The sequence below is a fragment of the Pogoniulus pusillus genome, chromosome 1, assembly GCF_015220805.1.
Source record: "Pogoniulus pusillus isolate bPogPus1 chromosome 1, bPogPus1.pri, whole genome shotgun sequence".
NCBI classification, from domain to species: Eukaryota; Metazoa; Chordata; class Aves; order Piciformes; family Lybiidae; genus Pogoniulus; species Pogoniulus pusillus.
In genome coordinates, this window is record NC_087264.1 from 10,756,604 (window position 1) to 10,775,618 (window position 19,015).

Here is a 19,015-nt window from a genome sequence, read left to right on the forward strand (position 1 = left end):
ATGCAGGGAGTGCAGGGAGAGAATGGAACAGGAAGTCCCCCTGCTTTTATGGGTCTTTAGACAGAAAGGGGGAGTGGGCTAACCATCACCTGGCAGTGTTCAGACCCACCCCTGGGGAGGGGTCAAGACCACTTAGGGTCATAGAATCACAGAATCAACCAGGTTGGAAAAGACCTTCAGGATCATCCAGTCCAACCTATCACCCAGCCCTAGCCAGTCAACTAGACCATGGCACCAAGTGCCTCCTCCAGTCTTTTCTTGAACACCTCCAGGGACAGTGCCTCCATCACCTCCCTGGGCAGCCCGTTCCAATGCCAATCACTCTCTCTGCCAAGAACTTCCTCCTAACATCCAGCCTGTACTTTCCCCGGCACAACTTGAGACTGTGTCCCCTTGTTCTATTGTTGGTTGTCTGGGAGAAGAGGCCACCCCCCACCTGGCTACATCCTCCCTTCAGGTAGTTGTAGACAGCAATGAGGTCACCCCTGAGCCTCCTCTTCTCCAGGCTAAACAGGCCCAGCTCCCTCAGCCTCTCCTCATAGGGTTTATGTTCCAGGCCTTTCACCAGCTTTATTGCCCTTCTTTGGACATGTTCCAGCACCTCAACATCTCTCTTGAATGGAGGAGCCCAGAACTGGACACAGCACTCAAGGTGTGGCCTGACCAGTGCCGAGTACAGGGGAAGAATAACCTCCCTTGTCAGGTTCAAGGTTACTCCCCCTGGAGTCTTAACCCTGTACATTAGTTAATCAGAAGATATATGACTATGTGATGTATGACTAGTCCTGGATTGTTCCAAATAGCACATACTTCAGATTGTTTCTGTTTGCAAGTGCCTTGCTCATGTAAAGAGCAGCAGGATGGAAAGGACTGTCCAAAATATTTGTGAACTTCAGTCCAGAGTACAGATGCTATGCAGAATTACAAGCAATTAAAATCACAAGTAATTCTTAACTGCAGAACTCTTTAACCTATTAAATGTATGTGTAAACAGCTGTCTGAGAAGGCTTCAGCCAACATGCTGAATCAGTGTTACAACTGATAAATAAACTGCTAAGGATGAAAAAGGCTTGCCCTGCAAAACTTTTCATGTTGATTTATGCTTATTGTTTTGTTACATGTGTATCTGATAAAAGCCCCTGTAATAACAGATAATTCACCCCAGTGCTGTATCAGGAAATGGACTGGGACCAGTTTGACTTGAACCCTAAAGTGATTGCTGCCCTTAAGAAAGGTAATTTGCCAGTGTCTCCCTAGTAGATCTGTTGCTGTTGTGTCTTCCTTTACACAGTTGTGTGTTTGTGGGTGAAGGGATATATATGTACACTAACATTTTATAACGCAGTTAAGTAGAACCATAGAATCAGCCAGGTTGGAAGAGACCTCCAAGATCATCCAGCCCAACCTAGCACCCAGCCCTGTCCACTCAACTAGACCATGGCACTAAGTGCCTCATCCAGTATTTCACAAACATTTTTTTTATTGGAAGTGATGGCTTTTCCCTGTCTCCAATCATAGCTTCCCAAACAATTTTATAGCATGTGTCACTACATTGAAAGTAAGTGTTGCCTGTCTAGCTTACCAGAAAGCAGTGTAGATAAGAATTAATTGACTATCAGAAAAGTGGGGAAACCTTTGTGTGCAAGACAAAAGTGTTTATAAAAATTCTTCTAATTTCAGCTGACATAAAATCAGTAAAAGAGATTTTCAATCTCTCTGGAGCAGACTTGCAAAGACTGATGAAACTATCTAGTGCAGATATACAGTGCTTGCTGAAAACAGTCTCTTACACGCTGAGGAGAAACAGTATGCTTACAGGTAATACAGTCAATTTGAAAATAATGCTGTATTTATATCTTAAAATACTGTCACTGGGAGAAAAGAAGTTTCAACTCCTCATTGACACAGTACTGTGGTTGTGAAAGTGAAAAGGTGAGTGGTTTTGATGTGCTGTAGCAAATTATTTAACTTTCTTAAGGACTGCATCTCTGAGACGTTGAAGGTAGATGGAGGTGGATTGGTGTCATTCTTCAGGATCAAGCCTGTCTGGAACAGGACAAAATGATTCTCCAAACTGGAAAGCTTGATGAGAGGGGAAGAAAGCTTCACTCTCCCTTTTGGACTAAGACTAAATTTAAAACTTGCTTGATATACTATAAGCTGATTTGATAAAAATACCTTATTCCAAACCAAGCAGGACCTAATAGCTCCAGTAAAAATGCTTCCTGGCAGCTCTGTACTTGGAATTTATTTCCTGGTGATTTGCATATATCTTCAGGCCTTGGCCAGATGCTTGGTAGGCAGTTTCGTAGTCTGGTGTAGCTTTCCAGCTCCATAATTGCTGTGCTTGAACTTTGCTGGCAATGCTTTCCCAGAGCGTAGCTTTCATTAGAGGCAGAGAAAGGTAACAGAGTTTGAGAAGAGGACTCACTGTAATCTATCAGTTTCTGAACAGGCACTCAGTAGGTCCTGTGAGAATCTGGAGGTGGGAAATACCAAGCTGAATTAGAAAAAATTCTTACCAATAAAGAAAGCACCTTTTGTAGATCTGAACCTGCTGTGCAGCCTCTAATTTGTATCATTGTATGTCAGAAAGATACTGAATGAAACTCTTTTCTTTTTAATTGTTTGGAAACAAAATCCCAAACCCTGCAGCACTTCAGCTCTTCCAAGATAAAGATCATCTCACCTCTCAACACCAGAAGCTAAGCCTAGGATGTTCAGTACTGGATTCTTTGTTAAAAGGTGGCATTCCTTTAGTTGGAATCACAGAACTTGCTGGGGAAAGTTCTGCTGGGAAGACTCAGATTAGTTTACAACTGTGCCTCTGTGTGCAGTATCCTTATAAATATGGTGGATTGGAGTCTGGTAAGTACTGAACTGTAAGTAGTGATTAATTTGTCATTTGGGGGAATATATACTGCCTTTAAGAACATTGTGAGTGCATTAATGTAGCTCCATGTACTTGGCACATTCCTTGCCCTTCTGCAGGAGCTTTAGTACTGAAGTGTCTTGTAGAGGAAAGCATGCTCTGCACAGGCCCTGCTTCACAACACCATTTCATACAAAATTACTAGTGGGTGTTGTTTACCTGCCTACCACACTGGGTTTAACTAGACGGATGAAAGCTCGACAGTATCAAAAAAGTATTGCTGCCCAGCTGGCCAAGAGAGCCAATGGCATCCTGGCCTGTATCAGAAACAGTGTGGCCAGTAGGATGAGGGAGGTTATTCTTCCCCTGTACTCAACACTGGTCAGGCCACACCTTGAGTCCTGTGTCCAGTTCTGGGCTCCTCCATTCAGGAGAGATGTTGAGGTGCTGGAACATGTCCAGAGAAGGGCGACAAAAGTGGTGAGAGGCCTGGAACACAAACCCTATGAGGAGAGGCTGAGGGAGCTGGGGTTGTTTAGCCTGGAGAAGAGGAGGCTCAGGGGTGACCTCATTGCTGTGTACAACTGCCTGAAGGGAGGTTGTAGCTAGGTGGGGGTTGCTAGGCAAGCAGCAACAGAACAAGGGGACACAGTCTCAAGTTGTGTTGGGGGAGGTCTAGGCTGGATGTTAGGAGGAAGTTCTTGGCAGAGAGAATGATTGGCATTGGAATGGGCTGCCCAGGGAGGTGGTGGAGTCACTGTCCCTGGAGGTGTTGAAGTAAAGCCTGGATGAGGCACTTAGTGCCATGGTCTAGCTGACTGGCTGGGGCCTGGTGCTAGGTTGGACTGGATGATCTTGGAGGTCTCTTCCAACCTGGTTGATTCGATGATTTCATTGACTCATCAAGTAACAACCACAGCAAAATGGCTTGTCAGATATTTGTCCACAGGAATCTCTGGCATATGGTTTATATTCCCTAGTTGGAGGTTTCACATAATTAGTTAGCTAACAATAATTGGAGCAAAATACAGACTAAACCTGTTGGAAATGTAATTGAAGAATGCTGGTGTTGTTTTATACCTGCAGTTTTGCTGGGATTGCCAAATTGTGTGGGTTTGCTCTTTGATTAGAGTGTGTTTCTTTTTAGTCATCTATCACATTAATCTGACTCTTGATTTAAGTACTATAGACTATAGATTAGAAAGAGGAGGAAACTTTTGTCACTTCTGAGAGCTCAGTGTCCTGGTAGTCTGCCTTAGGTGTGTTTTGTCTGTGATCTTGCCAAGGCTTCCATGCAGCCAGTGGTTTGTTGTGAGGAAACTTAATTATTTCTCATACTATATGCACCCATCTGGAAAAATCATGGAATGTCCAAATGAATATCTTATTTAAAGGACAGTTATTAGCCTGTGGTTTGCATAACTTTGCTTTAAGTTACATCATTAAATGGAGAAGCATGTATACTTTGTTGAATTCCTTCATGTGTTCCTGCTGACTGCTGCAAATAGCTTGAATTCAAATACATTTTTATTTACATCCCAGCATTTCACCCCCCTGTATGTTGGAAGAAAGGAACAAAGCAGAACAAAGTAGAGAAGTTGGTGCCCAGCATCGTAATGGCACTCTTGGCTCCTGAACAGGCAACAGTCTTCCCTGTAGAGCTACAAAATGGCAATGTTTTTCATTACTTATGTTTGAAGATGGTTCTTGTTTCTTCTGCACCTAGCACTTCATGCCATTATGATTGCTTCATTGCCTCTGTGTTCCACATCTACCCACTTCTGTTTCACAGAGGGTAAGGTAGAATGGCCACCATACCAATGTTCCTGTGAGAGAACCAGGACATTGCAGAAGGGCTTCGAAACAGAACTTTGGACAATCTCAAAGGCATAGAAGGTAGAAATACCCTGCTGCAGGAGAGATAAGGGAGTGATGAAATCTTAATTCTTGCTGTTTTTAGCTCTCAGTCTTGCTGTATGTTAGACTGCATACAGTCACAGCAGCAGATACTAACATAACACTGCGAAAACAAAACTTGATTTCTCTGCAGTCTATAAATAAAGGTTGTGTTGAGTCTGCTATGAGAACAACAAGGATTAAAAAGTGATGTTAAATATGAGGAGTTTTATTCTTTAGGAAACTGGAGGGAGAACAGCAATGTTCAGCAAATCTTACTGAAGTCTGGTACTATCAGCAGAAGGCTGATCTCAGTGCTAAAATTTTGCCTATGATTTAAAATTCTGGTGGATTGGTGGAGTTTTTTTGTAGTGCCAGAAACTTCTTTTAGGTGATGATGCTGAAATACATTTCTTTAGACAGCATAGACCTAATGTGTATTTCTTTCATGTGACTTAAACTCTTGTTTACTATTCTCAGTGCAAGGAGTTTGGCAGCAAACAGAAAGTGGGACATCCCTTGCCTCAAGGTTATCTTTCTGCCATCCTGAGAATGTCAGTTGTGGTCCGTTGCATGTTGGCTGAATGTATTTTATGTGCCCATATTCATAAGGAATACATGAATATAATGTGACAAATTGATATCTGTATTAGAATTCTGAATGAGGAGAAATGCTTGGTACTGATTCTTGGTAACAAGCTGGTTTGGTACATGACAACTTAACTTTTTAAGTCCTTCTGTGAAGGTGGAGGAGGTTAATGGGGTTTGGGTTTTTTTATTTATTTTTCTTTATTTGTTTTTGGGTTGGCTTTTGGTCACTAACCAGCATTGCACTTTTAATAGCCTCAGTAAGGGTAGAGCACTGATTTCTGTTTAGTTTTTGGGTAGCTGTGAGGAAAGATGCTGATATGACCACTGAGCATGACTGACTTCTTATGTGTGTCTTCTGGTGGTGACGATGCTGACTGGTACCTTGTGTTTGGTGTTGGCAGAGCCAATGGGCATCCTGGCCTGTATGAGGAACAGTGTGGCCAGTAGGACAGGAGAGGTTATTCTGCCCCTGTACTCAGCACTGGTCAGGCCACACCTTGAGTCCCGTGTCCAGTTCTGGGCCCCTCAATTCAAGAGAGATGTTGAGGTGCTGGAACGTGTCCAGAGAAGGGCAACGAAGCTGTTGAGAGGCCTGGAACACAGCCCTGTGAGGAGAGGCTGAGGGAGCTGAGGTTGTTTAGCCTGGAGAAGAGGAGGCTCAGGGGAGACCTCATTGCTGTCTACAACTACCTGAAGGGAGGCTGTTGCCAGGTGGGGGTTGGTCTCTTCTGCCAGGCAACCAGCAACACCATAAGGGGACACAGTCTCAAGTTGTGCCTGGGGAGGTCTAGGCTGGATGTTAGGAGGAAGTTGTTGCTAGAGAGAGTGATTGGCATTGGAATGGGCTGCCCAAGGAGGTGGTGGAGTGGCTGTCCCTGGAGGTGTCCAAGAAAAGCCTGGCTGAGGCACTTAGTGCCATGATCTAGTTGACTGGCAAGGGCTGGGTGCTAGGTTGGACTGGATGATCTTGGAGGACTCTTCTAACCTGGTTAATTCTGTGATTCTGAATAGTCTGATGCCATAGAGAAGTCTCCTCTCTTTACTTGGGTTATGACAATTTCATTATCTTTAAAGAACTAAGTGCTTAGGCACTGGTCTTTAATACTGAGTTTAGGTATTTGTCTGTCTCTTCAGTACCTCCTGTGGAAAGCTAAATGATGAAGAAGTATTTTTCCATGTGTTAATAATTGAGGAAGGCCCTTAACTCTTACCTGTCAGAGGCAATTTTATTAGTGGGCATGTGTCAATTTTTTTTTACATGATAGTTTTTCTGATGATTTAAAAATAAATCTGTGTATTTGAACCAATTTTTTTTTAATATGTTAATGTTTCACATATGAAGTGAACTGATTTATGTAGAATTTATGGTGGGGTTAGGGAGAGTTAAGCAAAGATGCAAGCTTAGTCCTAGAGAAAATTAGGGTTAGGCTCATCTTTGTCTTTATAGAATATTCTCAGAATCAGTACCCTGTATTTCACAGGTGTCTGTCAGCAAAGTATTTTTATTGATCAATAATTCTGTTTCATTTGATCTAGTCCAGAGGTCTTTCAGTTTCTCCAATTGGATATAGTTCTGTGTATTTTTCAATGTAATACATAGAGGGTTTGGAAGTTGCATCTGGAAATAGACTTCCTGCTCCCTGGAGAGCCATTGTAGGGATGGGTTATTGTGGTGGGAATGTTCAGGGTGTCTTGTATTGCCAAACTCTGTTAGTAGCTTCAATCATTTTAGTGAATGGACTAATCCTTCGATGTAACCCTGTAAGCATTCCCTGATAATTCTGACTAATTGCAGTGACAGTAGCATTTTTTTAATGAAGAAAATACTGCATATATTTCTGTTTTATTTCCCCAGTGGCTTTCTCTGTGGTTCATTTTCTGTGCAATAGAGAAACTCGAAACCACTGTAAAAATAGAGACTTCCCTCACAGTAGTGTGAGGGAAAGGTAATGCTTTTCATCTAATCAACCATTTTCAGAAAGAGTTAATTAGAGTGAGGTTGGATGAGTAATCCTCTTTAAACTGGCTTGCTAACTGTGGCAATATGTACCCCTCCATATGTAAATCAAAACCAAGAAACTTGAAAGTAGTGAGTGAAATGAATCAGAATACTTTCTGTACTGGTTTTGTCTGAGTTGGTTAATTTTCTTCACAGAATAGCAGCTGCATTTTCCATTTCTGACCAAAACAGGAGAATTCTGCAGAATTGTTCTGTTTATGGTGTTCATGATCACCCAGGTTAGGTCTTGAAGCTGTGCAAAATGTGTCACCTAGTGGAGAGTGCAAAAATACAGCTGTCAGCAGGCACCAATAAAACAGTCCTGGAAACTACAGGAAAGTCATGGGAATGCTTTTTTTGTTCATCACTGATTCAGTAACGTGAATTTCCAGGTACATACATCCAGCTTTTGAGTGCAGAGAGTATGCCTTTGGTTTTGTGCCTTTAACAAGCCCGACTGTAATAACAGAGGTGGTTTCCTTGATGGTAGGAGCTGTCTACATTTGTACAGAAGATGCATTCCCAAGTAAACGTTTGCAACAACTCATAGATCAGCAATGTAAACTGCGTGCAGATGTTCCAGCTGAAATCATACAGAAGATCAGATTTGGAAACAGTATTTTTGTCGAGCATGCAGCAGACCTGGTAAGTAGTAGCACAAACTAAGAGTAAGTAATTCTTGCACTGTAATCCAGTAACCACAGGGTGCTTTGGCTTTTATTTATGTAGGAGACCTTTCAAAAGGCTAAAAGTGAACTAAGATCTGTAATACTTCTTCACCTCTGCCATTTGCATTTAGAGAACTGCTGATTACAGTCGTTTATTATGAAAGATAAATACAATTGGGTTAAACAGTGTACTAGATTTTTGCAAGTAATGTGTATTAAAATATAGTAGACCTATTAAAGACTGGATGAGGCACTCAGTGCCATGGTCTAGTTGACTGGATAGGGCTGGGTGATAGGTTGGACTGGATGATCTTGGAGGTCTCTTCCAACCTGGTTGATTCTATGATTCTACGATTCTATGATTCTATTGCTACTAGTTTTGCTGCAGCTTCAAGGGAGAAATCTTCATTGAGTTTGGAGACAGAATATAAATACATGTGCAAAAGGTGGTGTGCTCTTGAGTAACTTGAACTGTAACATCAGAGCTGTTAAACTACAGATTAAGCAGATTAAGGTACAAAAAATGAGGCCTGGAATAAGTCCTGGCACAACATAACCACAGCATTGCAGCAGCCTTGCGCTTCTGCATGTCAGACATCGTGGTAGAACTGGAGGGGAAAGGTGCAGACTTCAATGCTGTATTCTTACCTTGTGAACCTATGGTTTTGTGTTTACTTTTCTTAAGCCATGAGTATGCCCTTTATTGCTGGAACATCAGATGTTCTGTTTCCTCTAAGGCTCAAAAGTAGCACTTGTTAAATCATTTTACATTAGCATTCTTACTGCTTATTGTCTGCATGGTCCAGGCAGCAGCTAAGATATCTTTTCCATGTCCCTTTCATTGGAAATCTTAATTAAAGTTCTAATTGAAATTTCTGAAAGCTACAGAGTATGTTATTGATAAAAGAGAGATTCACCCTGTAGCAGCATGTACACCTCCCTGAAATAAAAAGACATCACCTCGCTATTAGAATCATAGAATCAACCAGGTTGGAAGAGACTCCAAGATCATCCAGTCCAACCTAGCACCCAGCCCTAGCCAGTCAACTAGACCATGGCACTAAGTGCCTCAGCCAGGCTTTTCTTGAAGACCCCCAGGGACGGTGCCTCCACCACCTCCCTGGGCAGCCCATTCCAATGCCAATCACTCTCTCTGTGAAGAACTTCTTCCTAACATCCAGCCTATACCTCCCCAGGCACAACTTGAGACTGTGTCCCCTTGTTCTATTGCTGGTTACCTGGGAGAAGAGGCCACCCCCCACCTGGCTACAATGCCCCTTCAGGTAGTTGTAGACAGTAATAAGATCACCCCTGAGCCTCCTCTTCTCCAGGCTAAACAGGCCCAGCTCCTTCAGCCTCTCCTCATAGGATTTGTGCTCCAGGGCCCTCACCAGCTTTGTTGCCCTTCTCTGGACATGTTCCAGCACCTCAACATCTTTCTTAAATTGAGGAGCCCAGAACTGGACACAGCACTCAAGGTGTGGCCTGACCAGTGCTGAGTACAGGGGAAGAATAACCTCCCATGTCCTACTGGCCACACTGTTCCTGATGCAGGCCAGGATGCCATTGGCTCTCCTGGCCACCTGGGCACACTGCTGGCTCATCTTCAGCTTACTATCTATCAGTACCCCCAGGTCCCTTTCCTCCTGGCTGCTCTCCAGCCACTCTGTCCCCAGCCTATAGCGCTGCTTGGGGTTGTTGTGGCCAAAGTGCAGAACCCTGCACTTGGCCTTGTTAAATCTCATCCCATTGGCCTCTGCCCACCCATCTAGCCTGTCCAGGTCCCTCTGCAGGGTTCTCCTACCTTCCAACAGATGAACACCTGCTCCTAGCAGAACTCCAAATCAGATTATTACAATCAGATTATTACAATTCACATCTTGCTCTGTTTAGATTCAGTTGGTGTATCCCTATACATAGGCTGCATTGCTGCATAGAGATAGGCTGGGTCCCTGGGGCTGTTCAAGGCAAGATTGGATGTGGCACTTGGTGCCATGGTCTAGCCTTGAGCTCTGTGGTAAAGGGTTGGACTTGATGATCTATGAGGTCTCTTCCAACCTTGGTGATACTGTGATACTGTAACTGAAGTAGAAACTCAAAGCACAATTACATCCTCTGTTTTCTTTCACAACCAAAAATTATTTTACTTAACTTCATGCTGAAGAATGCAGTTGTTTGTCTATTCACTGGGAAAAAAATAAGTCTTGTGCCAACAGAAGGACCACATGAAAACACTGAAGTGTTTGAAGTGCAGAAGTTTCCTGTAGGTATATGAGCAAGTGAAGCAAAAAAATTTCAGTTTTCCAGACCAGAGAGCAGATATTTTTCAGATTAATTTTTCCCCAGTTCAAAATATACCTATGATAATATAATGTTATTTATTTTCTGAAAAGCAGGCCATTTAATAGAATAGATCTTACTGTAATTCAGGTCTGAAAATTAGTATTCAGTTTTAAAAGCTGTGCAATGTAAGCTCTTGGCTGTTAATCTCTGTGTAGATATAAAGAGCAGCACAAGTCATACAAGCTGTGACCCACATTAGTGCTCTTTTTTGCCAACGTTGAACATTCTGATGGCCAGAAGCTGAATATATCACTGTGAGCTGCTTCTCCTTTCTACTAGGCTGCTGTAGACCACGCTGTCAAAGATAAGATACTGGGCTACAAGGATTTTTTCAGCTGACTAATAGGAATGTTCTTGTGTGATAGACATTGTGCCCTACAAAGTATTTGTTAGTCTTCCTGCAGGTGAAATGTTTGATTACTTCAAAACAATTCCATTAGGGAAGCTTTAAATAAGGAAGGTAAAAGTTGCAGCTAGTTGTTTGCAAGACTTTTGGATTTGAAGTATGTATTTCACTGTTAATGTGTCATTAGTGGAACAACAATTTAATGCTAGTCTTAAGTCCTCAGCGCTTCACTGAGATCCAGTCCTGCAAAACAGAAGTGGTTTAGGATTGTAGTACTGAGATTTCAAAATGTCAGCCAATAACTGATTTAAGTCAGAGCTGCAGATATCTGTATGCTGCAGTTTGGCCTCTTTTTTCAAGTAAAACTACAAGACATTTGCTGAAAAGTGGTTACCAGTCAGACTTACAGGTCCACAAACTCATTCTATGATTAGAAACTCTGCCAGCTTGCATTTCAGTAATTATACCTGTAAGTCACTGTCTTCATTTTTACAAGCAGGGTTGCTTGAGTTGTTTTAATGCCAAACATCTGTCTTCTGTGGCAGGATGCCTTTCATAACTGCATCACCAAAAGGATCTCCCCGCTGCTCACAAGAGGCATGGTGCGGTTGGTAGTCATAGACTCGATTGCTGCTTTGTTTCGATGCGAGTTTGGAGTTTCAGATTCCGTTACGAAGGCTCGGTATCTGCAGACGTTTGGAGCACAGCTTCACAGTTTAAGCACTAAATTCAGGACTCCAATAATGTGCATTAATCAGGTATGGCATCTAAATTGCTTCTCATTTTTTAAGAAGGAGCCCCTGGTGCTCTGCTCCGAAGGAGGTTTCCCACCTTAAGCACCCTTTATGCAGGCTCAATGGACCTTAACGACCCTTGAACGGCCTCTGAAAGAGAGCGAGGGGACAAGCAGCTGGACCGGATAGGGCTGGGGGATAGGTTGGGCTGGATGATCTTCGAGGTCTCTTCCAACCTGGTTGAATCTGTGATTCTAAGAGGAGACCACTGACCATTTAATAAATGACTAGAGCAGGACAGGGAAAAATCTGCACTTGCAGATTTCTTGGTGTTGTATTTAACGTGGTCAACTAAGTGAGTATTAACAACTGATGGAAGCTGAAGCTTTCTTAAACTGATGTACTTTAGTGAATTCTAACTTCTCAGAGTTTCAGAACATCATCTAAGCTTTTGTAGCCTGTTAATGCTCTCAAAGGTTGTCCATGAAAGCTAACAAAAATAGGTATGTATAGCAACTGCACAAAGCATTGAACTAAAATAGGAATTCTTTCTTAACAGTAGTTTCAAATGTCATTGCCAGCAGGGTTGCTCTGGGTGCTCTGTATGAACAGTTATGTTCCACACAGACAGGACACAGTGAAACTCCAGGGACTTTGCCACGTTTCTGTGCAGCTCAGCATTCCTGTGTAACTGCTGAGATTACTAAAGCATCTGAATGCACAGAAGCTGACTCAAGCTGAACAACAACAAAAAAAAAGGCTACAGTGATCCTAGTCTAAAAGAATATTCTATTGAGAGAAGTAGACAAGACACTGCTTCTGCTCTATGGAAGCAGCATTCCACTGCTTAGTCTAATTGCAAATTAGGAGCATGTGAATGCTGGAGATGAAGCATTTGACCTTGCACCTCGGCCTGGAAAAGCACTAAATGTGCAGACAGGGCATTTTTGGGAACTTTCCTTTCTGAAGGCTCTTCCATCAAGTGAGTAAGTACTCAGCCCTGAGGATTCCTGCTTGCAGCAGAACAAAAGGGGAAGGGAGAAAGGCTGAGCTTGAGAAGTCTCAGAGAAGATTGTTTTATATTGGGAAGAAGGGGTTCTAGAAAAATCAAGTTAACTGTTTGATTTGTTTCTGTTCCGTAGTAGTTCTGGAACTAGAGAATGGGCAGTGTGTAAAACCTGCCACTATAACTGCAAGCAGGTGTGTTGGAATTCATACACAGCAGTAATCTGAACAACTTTCAGGCATGCAGAGATTTTATTTTCAGTAAGATTCCCATTAAAATTCAGTAGGATTTAGATTTCAGCCTCAAGTTACTTCTGATTTTTTAACCAACTTTTTCTTGCATAATCATAAAATCATTAAGGTTGGACAAGACCTCTAAGATGATTGTCAGCCTACTATGACCATCACGTCCTTTTCCGTACCTTTTATCTACGGATATAGCATTGGAACAGTTCAGGCAGGGAGGGTTTGCTTTGTTGTTGTATTTATTTAAGGGAGGGTTTGCTTTGTTGTTGTATTTGTTTAGAGAGATGTAGCATCTAGTAGTAGTCAAATTCATATAAGCTGTGCCCAGCTGAATAGCTATAGTGCTGTAAACTAAGATAATACTGCACAACTCCCTCTTAGTTTCCCTCTTCAAAGAGTAAGGGTTTCTAACTTGGCTTAATAGGCAATCTGATAACTTGGATTTTCCTGGCTTACTTCCCCTCCCTGCCCTTTTGCTTGCTAAGAACAAATGCATAACTACAGGTCAACTTCAAATGCCCTTTCTCACTTGCTTTAGGTGACAGATGCAGTGAGCGAGTCAGAAGCTGCTCGGTGTGGTTGCAGGTAAGCCATGTGCACAGAAAGGTCACACACACACACACAGAGCACTTAACCACTCTAATTTTTATGGCTCCTGTATAAGCTACCAGAGCATGTTAAGAGCACCAGCGCATTTGCCCAGCAATGCTGTATTTGCTGGGGATCAGCAATAACTCATGTGCTGTAAAGTGGAAGAAACTGTTGTACACACTTATGTGGTAATCCCTAATCAGCAAGCTAAGAGGAAAAATTCCCTGGAGTTAATGGCTGGTGTACTTGCTTACACAAAAGAGTATTTTTGCATCTCTTCTTGTCCCTGTTAAAACTGAGTCTATTTTCTGTCTGCTTGAAAAAACATAGCAACCAAACCTCATTGCTTTTGTTAGTTGCTTAAGAACAAAAGAGGAGTATCTTTTAACACCAAGGTATTAACAGGATTCAAACATGCATATATGTTTGAATCCTCACTGTAATCTTGATTCCCCAGATCAGCTAGGTGCATGTAACAGTGTTTTTGCAAGCGGTTATGGCCTCTGCATTCAGGATCTGACATAGAACAAGACTAAGGTTCAGGTTGTCTACCTCTGGTTATCTTGGAATTCTTTTAGTGGAGAGATTGCATTTGTATGAGAAAAATTGTTTTAAGCATTGGGTTGGAAGTGGCACATCTGCAGTGTCCTGTCTACACAACATTTCTAGCTATACCTTTGACTGGAATCCAGGGACAGCAGCTACATATTCCACATACTCCAGAGTTCAACCATTTCTCTTCCTATATTGCTATCACAAGAGGGAACCTGACAAGGCAGAGGTGGGAAGAATGACTGAATTACTCTCTGTGGGAACACTTCTCTTCCAGTTGTTACTTTGCTGTAGAGAGAACCTAGTGCATGGGTTTGTAAGTACACCCTGGGATCTTTGTCTTCAAAGACCTGTAAATACAGCAACCAAAAGTAAATACATAAATGGTAGATAATTTCTTCCAGTGCAGCAGTTTTGTTACAACAGGAGGTATTTGATATAGGTATTAATTTCATACATGCAGCAACCTGTTCATACTTTTTTCATAGTGTAGTGGATAACAGAGTGGTTCCAGCACTTGGAATAACCTGGGCAAATCAACTGCTCATGAGACTGATGGTCAGCCGAGTGTTGCAGCCTGAACAATCATCTGAAACTGCTTCTCACCACACTGGAAGTGTGAGGACTTTAAGAATAGTTTTTGCTCCCCATCTCCCTCCATCCTTTTGCTACTACACAGTAGAATTGGAAGGTGTAAAAGGAGTAAGATAAATCCGTTGCATATGAAAGCATCTTTGTCCAAAAGAAATGTACCAAAACTACTTTGCTTCAGTAAAAGCAAATTCTTCTGAGAGCACAGAAACAGACACTGAAATATGTAAGTGGTGATATGACTGCATTAAGCCTTATCTACATTGTGAAAGATCTTTTTATACCTGTATGTGTGGTCATCAGCTTTCCCTCACAAGGGAAGTCTGAAGGAGAATAAAGTTGGGGGCAGGTGGAGGCTGCACAACAAAGTGTGATGTGGCAATCCCCACATTAAGCGAGACTTGATTTCTGTTTCAGAGCATGCTACTCAGAAACATAATTTATTGCACTTGGGTACTTCTCTGTTTCCAGACCCAAAGGGACTCGAGGTGAACTAGTTAATATTGCCTGCTGGTGTTTCTAGCCCTTATGCTGCTGTTACCTATAGGCATTCTTCTATGTGTAGGGCCTCAGAAGTAGCACAAAGCTGCTATCTTATTTTAAACCCACTTGTTAGTAATATCAGGTCACCATCCCTGGAAGTGTTTAAAAAAAGACTGGATGAGGCACTTAGTGCCATGGTCTAGTTGATGAGATAGGGCTGGGTGCTAGGTTGGACTGGATGATCTTGGAGGTCTTTTCCAACCTGGCTGATTCTGTAACCAAAAAAACCAGAACAATGCCTAACATCTTACTGTAAGAAATAAAACTGTACTAGTTTTGTACTAGATGGACATCTAAGTTCATAGAACTTCTACAGGACTTTTTGGAAGTGGTTCTTTTCCACACTTTCTGTGTTCCATTTCCTTCCATGCACAGTACTAAAAAAACCCTGCACCTCCCCCCATCTCCTTGTCTGCTTGCCCATGGCTGACGCTCTGTAACCAGGTGGTTTCAGAGCAATTACTCTGTTAATACGCTTTGTAACACTGCACAGCTCTGTATCCTGTTGGAGTTGGATAGCATTCTTCATCAGCTTCTGGAGCACTCTGTTGTAGCTCCTGGCCTTACCCTAGGCTCTTTGCTAAGCTATGCTTCTGAAGGGGATCTTTAGCTGCTTTCATCCATCCATGAATCTTCCTCTTCTCAGGGTTGTTGTTAGAGCTATGCATTTTTTCCCCTTTGCACTATTTGTCACATCTTTTTCTGTTGTGCTCAGATCATTGCTATGCTACCTGCTTTTTCTAGTCGTTGCTGCAGTCAGTGAGACAGCTGGATGAAGTTACACTTCTAGAGACCTGATTTGGCCTTTGCTATGTGGTACATGCTCTTACCAGTGTTTCATGCTCAGCTATATCACACACTTGTTAAGCTTCACGTTTTCCTCCTTCTTGCTTTCACAAGCTACCCAAAGAAGAAGTCTGCCAGGGTGTTAGGTTTCTCTGTGTAGTTTCACACTGCTCAGGTCTGCCTTTTGGCAAATGAGAGCTTCCTGTGCTCCACAGGGTAAACAATAAAATCTCTTCCATCAAGAGTCCTCTTCCACCAGTTCAGATGACTGCCTCAGTAAGAGGAAAGTCCAGATACATTCCAGTTATGCTGTATTAGTGACAGATCTACCTCTCCTACCTTGCCCCACTAATACTCTAAGGAGACAGCAGCCACCTTTTTTTGGGGGAAATCATGCAGCTGGGTAATAGAAAGGAAAAGTTTTGCCTACTTTTACACAGGGTAAGCTGGAGCTCTCTAGCAGAAGACCTCTAAGAATCCATGAATAGGAATTGTGTGACTGTCTCAAGGAAATTGAGGAGGGTAGCACAGAGTCACACCTTGAAGCTAAAGGAAGATCTAAGCAAGCAAAAGGCTTTCAGTGCCTTCTGAGATCTCTTCAGTCATTGGCAGGTGCCTTGTGCAAATAGCATAACATATTGTCTTTAAATCTCTTTTCTAAATGTCTTCATTCTCTCTATTTGGAGATGAGCTTGGCCTCAGGTGTTTTGTAATAAAAACTGAGCCATGAATCTTCAGAGATTTTTGTGTACTCAGTCTAAGGGAAAAGTAAGTGCAGTATGGCTCAGAGGCATGGCTAACTCAGTCTTCCAATCCTTGCATCCCTTGCCTTCTTCCTAATAATTGCAATGAAGATAAACTACTGCAGCACAGGTACCATGCCAGTTATTATCTTCCATCTCTAGCTCATGTAATCTATCTGGGACAGGAACTCCAGGTAGTATATTGTTCATCATATCCTATGGGTTTGATTTTTAACAAAAGCAAAGCCACATCTGAGTGTAGCAGTCAAACCTCACCTGAACATTCACCTACAAAAGGCTCATCAAAGCTCCAAGGGTAGGAGCCTGCCTCACTGAACCATGTTCAGAAGAGTCTGAAACACATCTTAAGCTTGGTTTTGTAGTATTTTGATAGTCTTTCTGCAACCTGACTGCATGCAGAGATGAGATGTGTTAAAGAGTCACAGGTGGGTCTGTAACCAAAGTCACAGTTCACTTGATGCAAAGCACTTTAACAAAGTCAAATAACAGCTTACCTGAACAAGTCTTCCTGTCACTGTCCATGCTGGTTCTTAATTAACTCTCCATCTGGAGGCTTAAATCTGAGGAACTGAATGTTCAGCTGCAGTTTCTGCCCCTTTCTTTAGTTACCCACATACAGCCAGAAAACAAGACTTGGTCTGGCATTAGTGGAGGTGCAAACCCTCATGAAGACTAAACAAAGCATCTGCCCTCTTTAAAGCCTTGTGTCAAAGTGTTAAAGTATGCTTAAGTTTTAATAAATGCAATTTAAGAAGCTTCCCTTTACACAGCTTTATTCACTTTTGGATTTCACAATTAATACTTGCTTCTATACAGGAAAAGAAATTCCTTCTTTTTTTACAGCTATTTACATTCTAGACTGCATTAACTCCATAATCTCCATCCTGTAAGATTACAGTTAAACACTTTTCTACACAGTGAAACATTAAATGACACTTGAGAATGCTTTGAAGTTTCAAATTAATCTATGCCTCTGGGGTGCATTTAAAGAGTCTTTTTCAAGCAGGGAGATCATACTAGGTTCTGGAAACAGTGCTTTGGAAATCTAGAACCAAGGTAATTTGTTCTTGGTAAAGATATAGGTCACTTGTGTCAATTCTTTAGAACACCAAACCATCTCTTTACAAGTTTCTTGAGGAACAGACAGTGAATTACTGCTGTTTGTTACAAATAACATTTGTGGATGTTTGCTTTCAGCAAAGTTTTAGAGGACAAGACAAGCAGGTATGATGCTTCTGCAACACAATTTAAAACTTACAGACTCAGTAACTTTCCATGCTTGAATTGAGACTTGAGTGTAAGTATAGGAAGCCTCAGGATTGATCTGATTTTAGAAAGTACTTCACTGTGCTTGTTCCCTCTCACTTTTATGTGCCATTGCAGCCTCTAGAGCAGCTTTGAGCTCTCTGAAGTAGATGGAGTGTCACATGAACTTACAAATAGAGTTTTCCAAATACTTCTCACTTAAAAGCAAAAACCAGTTTGTAACTTCACTATGAGAATAAACTACTTCTCAACAGCTCAGGGTTTTTCAACCTCTATCATCAGATGGTGGCACTGTGGATTGCTTTTGCTTTGGGCTTTAAATGCCAAAAAACTCTGACCTTGACAGCTCAGTGTCCTGAGACTGCTGTGATTGCTTTATAGGTGATGATTTTTTTTTAATGTTCCAAGATTTTCCTCAAATCTAAACTACTAAAAAAAAAAGGTTAAAGAAATCCCAAAGTCAGTCAGGTTGCTCTAACGAAATGTTCAACTTCACAGCATCACATTTTTCTTTTAACGTTTATTCTCTCAGTACAGGCTCACATAACCAGCAAAGCAATTCTCTTAGCAGCTTTCAGACAAAATACATGACCTGCATTAAAAAAACCCCTAAAGTAACTTGAACTCCTCAGGTATTGTAAACACACTTTCAACAAAGCACTGCATGCCCCTTTTACTACATATTTACAACAGAACCAGGCTTTTTCCAGATGTAATGGATTCAAATGGTACAATTTCAGCACAAATACTTCTCAAAACCATTTAATTTGCTACGATTCAGGAGAGTGGGAGGGGAGGGTGGAGGTGGTGTTCTAAGCAAAGGTACAAACTCTAGATAATGTGTCCAATTGTTTTTCTGCTGGTTGAGTGCTGTGTTCTATCCCTGCAGTGCTGCAAGCACAAACATCACAGCAATAGTTCAGGTATTCCTTTAAGAGAGGAACAGTCACACTTTACAATAATATTTTCCAAAGTCTAAACTCAAGACCAAATATTGCCAATATTCCTGAAGACTGGCACACAACCAGACAAAAAGAAGGGCAACAGGCACCTTTGCATCAGTTAACAGTCCCACATATGACCCTTGCTGACTACACACCCCAGAAGAACCAACCACTGTTTGCAAGAGGTTCTAAAGGAACTGGCCTAGCCTGGAGTCCTTGTTCCGTTTGCACTGACATTCACCATTACCATTCTGGGCAAGGACAAACGTGCTGGGTTA

At 42.0% G+C, this 19,015-nt stretch overlaps 1 protein-coding gene across 1 annotated transcript; it reads left to right on the plus strand.

Moving 5' to 3' along the window:
• The first annotated feature begins 1,155 nt into the window (after positions 1–1,155).
• XRCC3 (X-ray repair cross complementing 3) lies at positions 1,156–17,292 on the plus strand. The gene is made up of 7 exons (XM_064166208.1): positions 1,156–1,234; positions 1,681–1,818; positions 2,656–2,868; positions 7,849–8,003; positions 11,261–11,473; positions 13,239–13,285; positions 14,332–17,292. The coding sequence occupies exons 1-7, from the start codon at positions 1,180–1,182 to the stop codon at positions 14,552–14,554; spliced, it is 1,044 nt and encodes a 347-aa protein (XP_064022278.1). The 5' UTR covers positions 1,156–1,179; the 3' UTR covers positions 14,555–17,292.
• The last annotated feature ends 1,723 nt before the right edge of the window (positions 17,293–19,015 follow it).

Bases quoted from the DNA above. Each gene is read 5' to 3' on its own strand.
- XRCC3 (XM_064166208.1), top strand. From the start codon at position 1,180: ATGGACTGGGACCAGTTTGACTTGAACCCTAAAGTGATTGCTGCCCTT. The intron at 1,819-2,655 runs GTAATACAGTCA...CAAACCCTGCAG, and splicing joins GAGAAACAGTATGCTTACAG to CACTTCAGCTCTTCCAAGAT. The intron at 11,474-13,238 runs GTATGGCATCTA...CACTTGCTTTAG, and splicing joins CAATAATGTGCATTAATCAG to GTGACAGATGCAGTGAGCGA.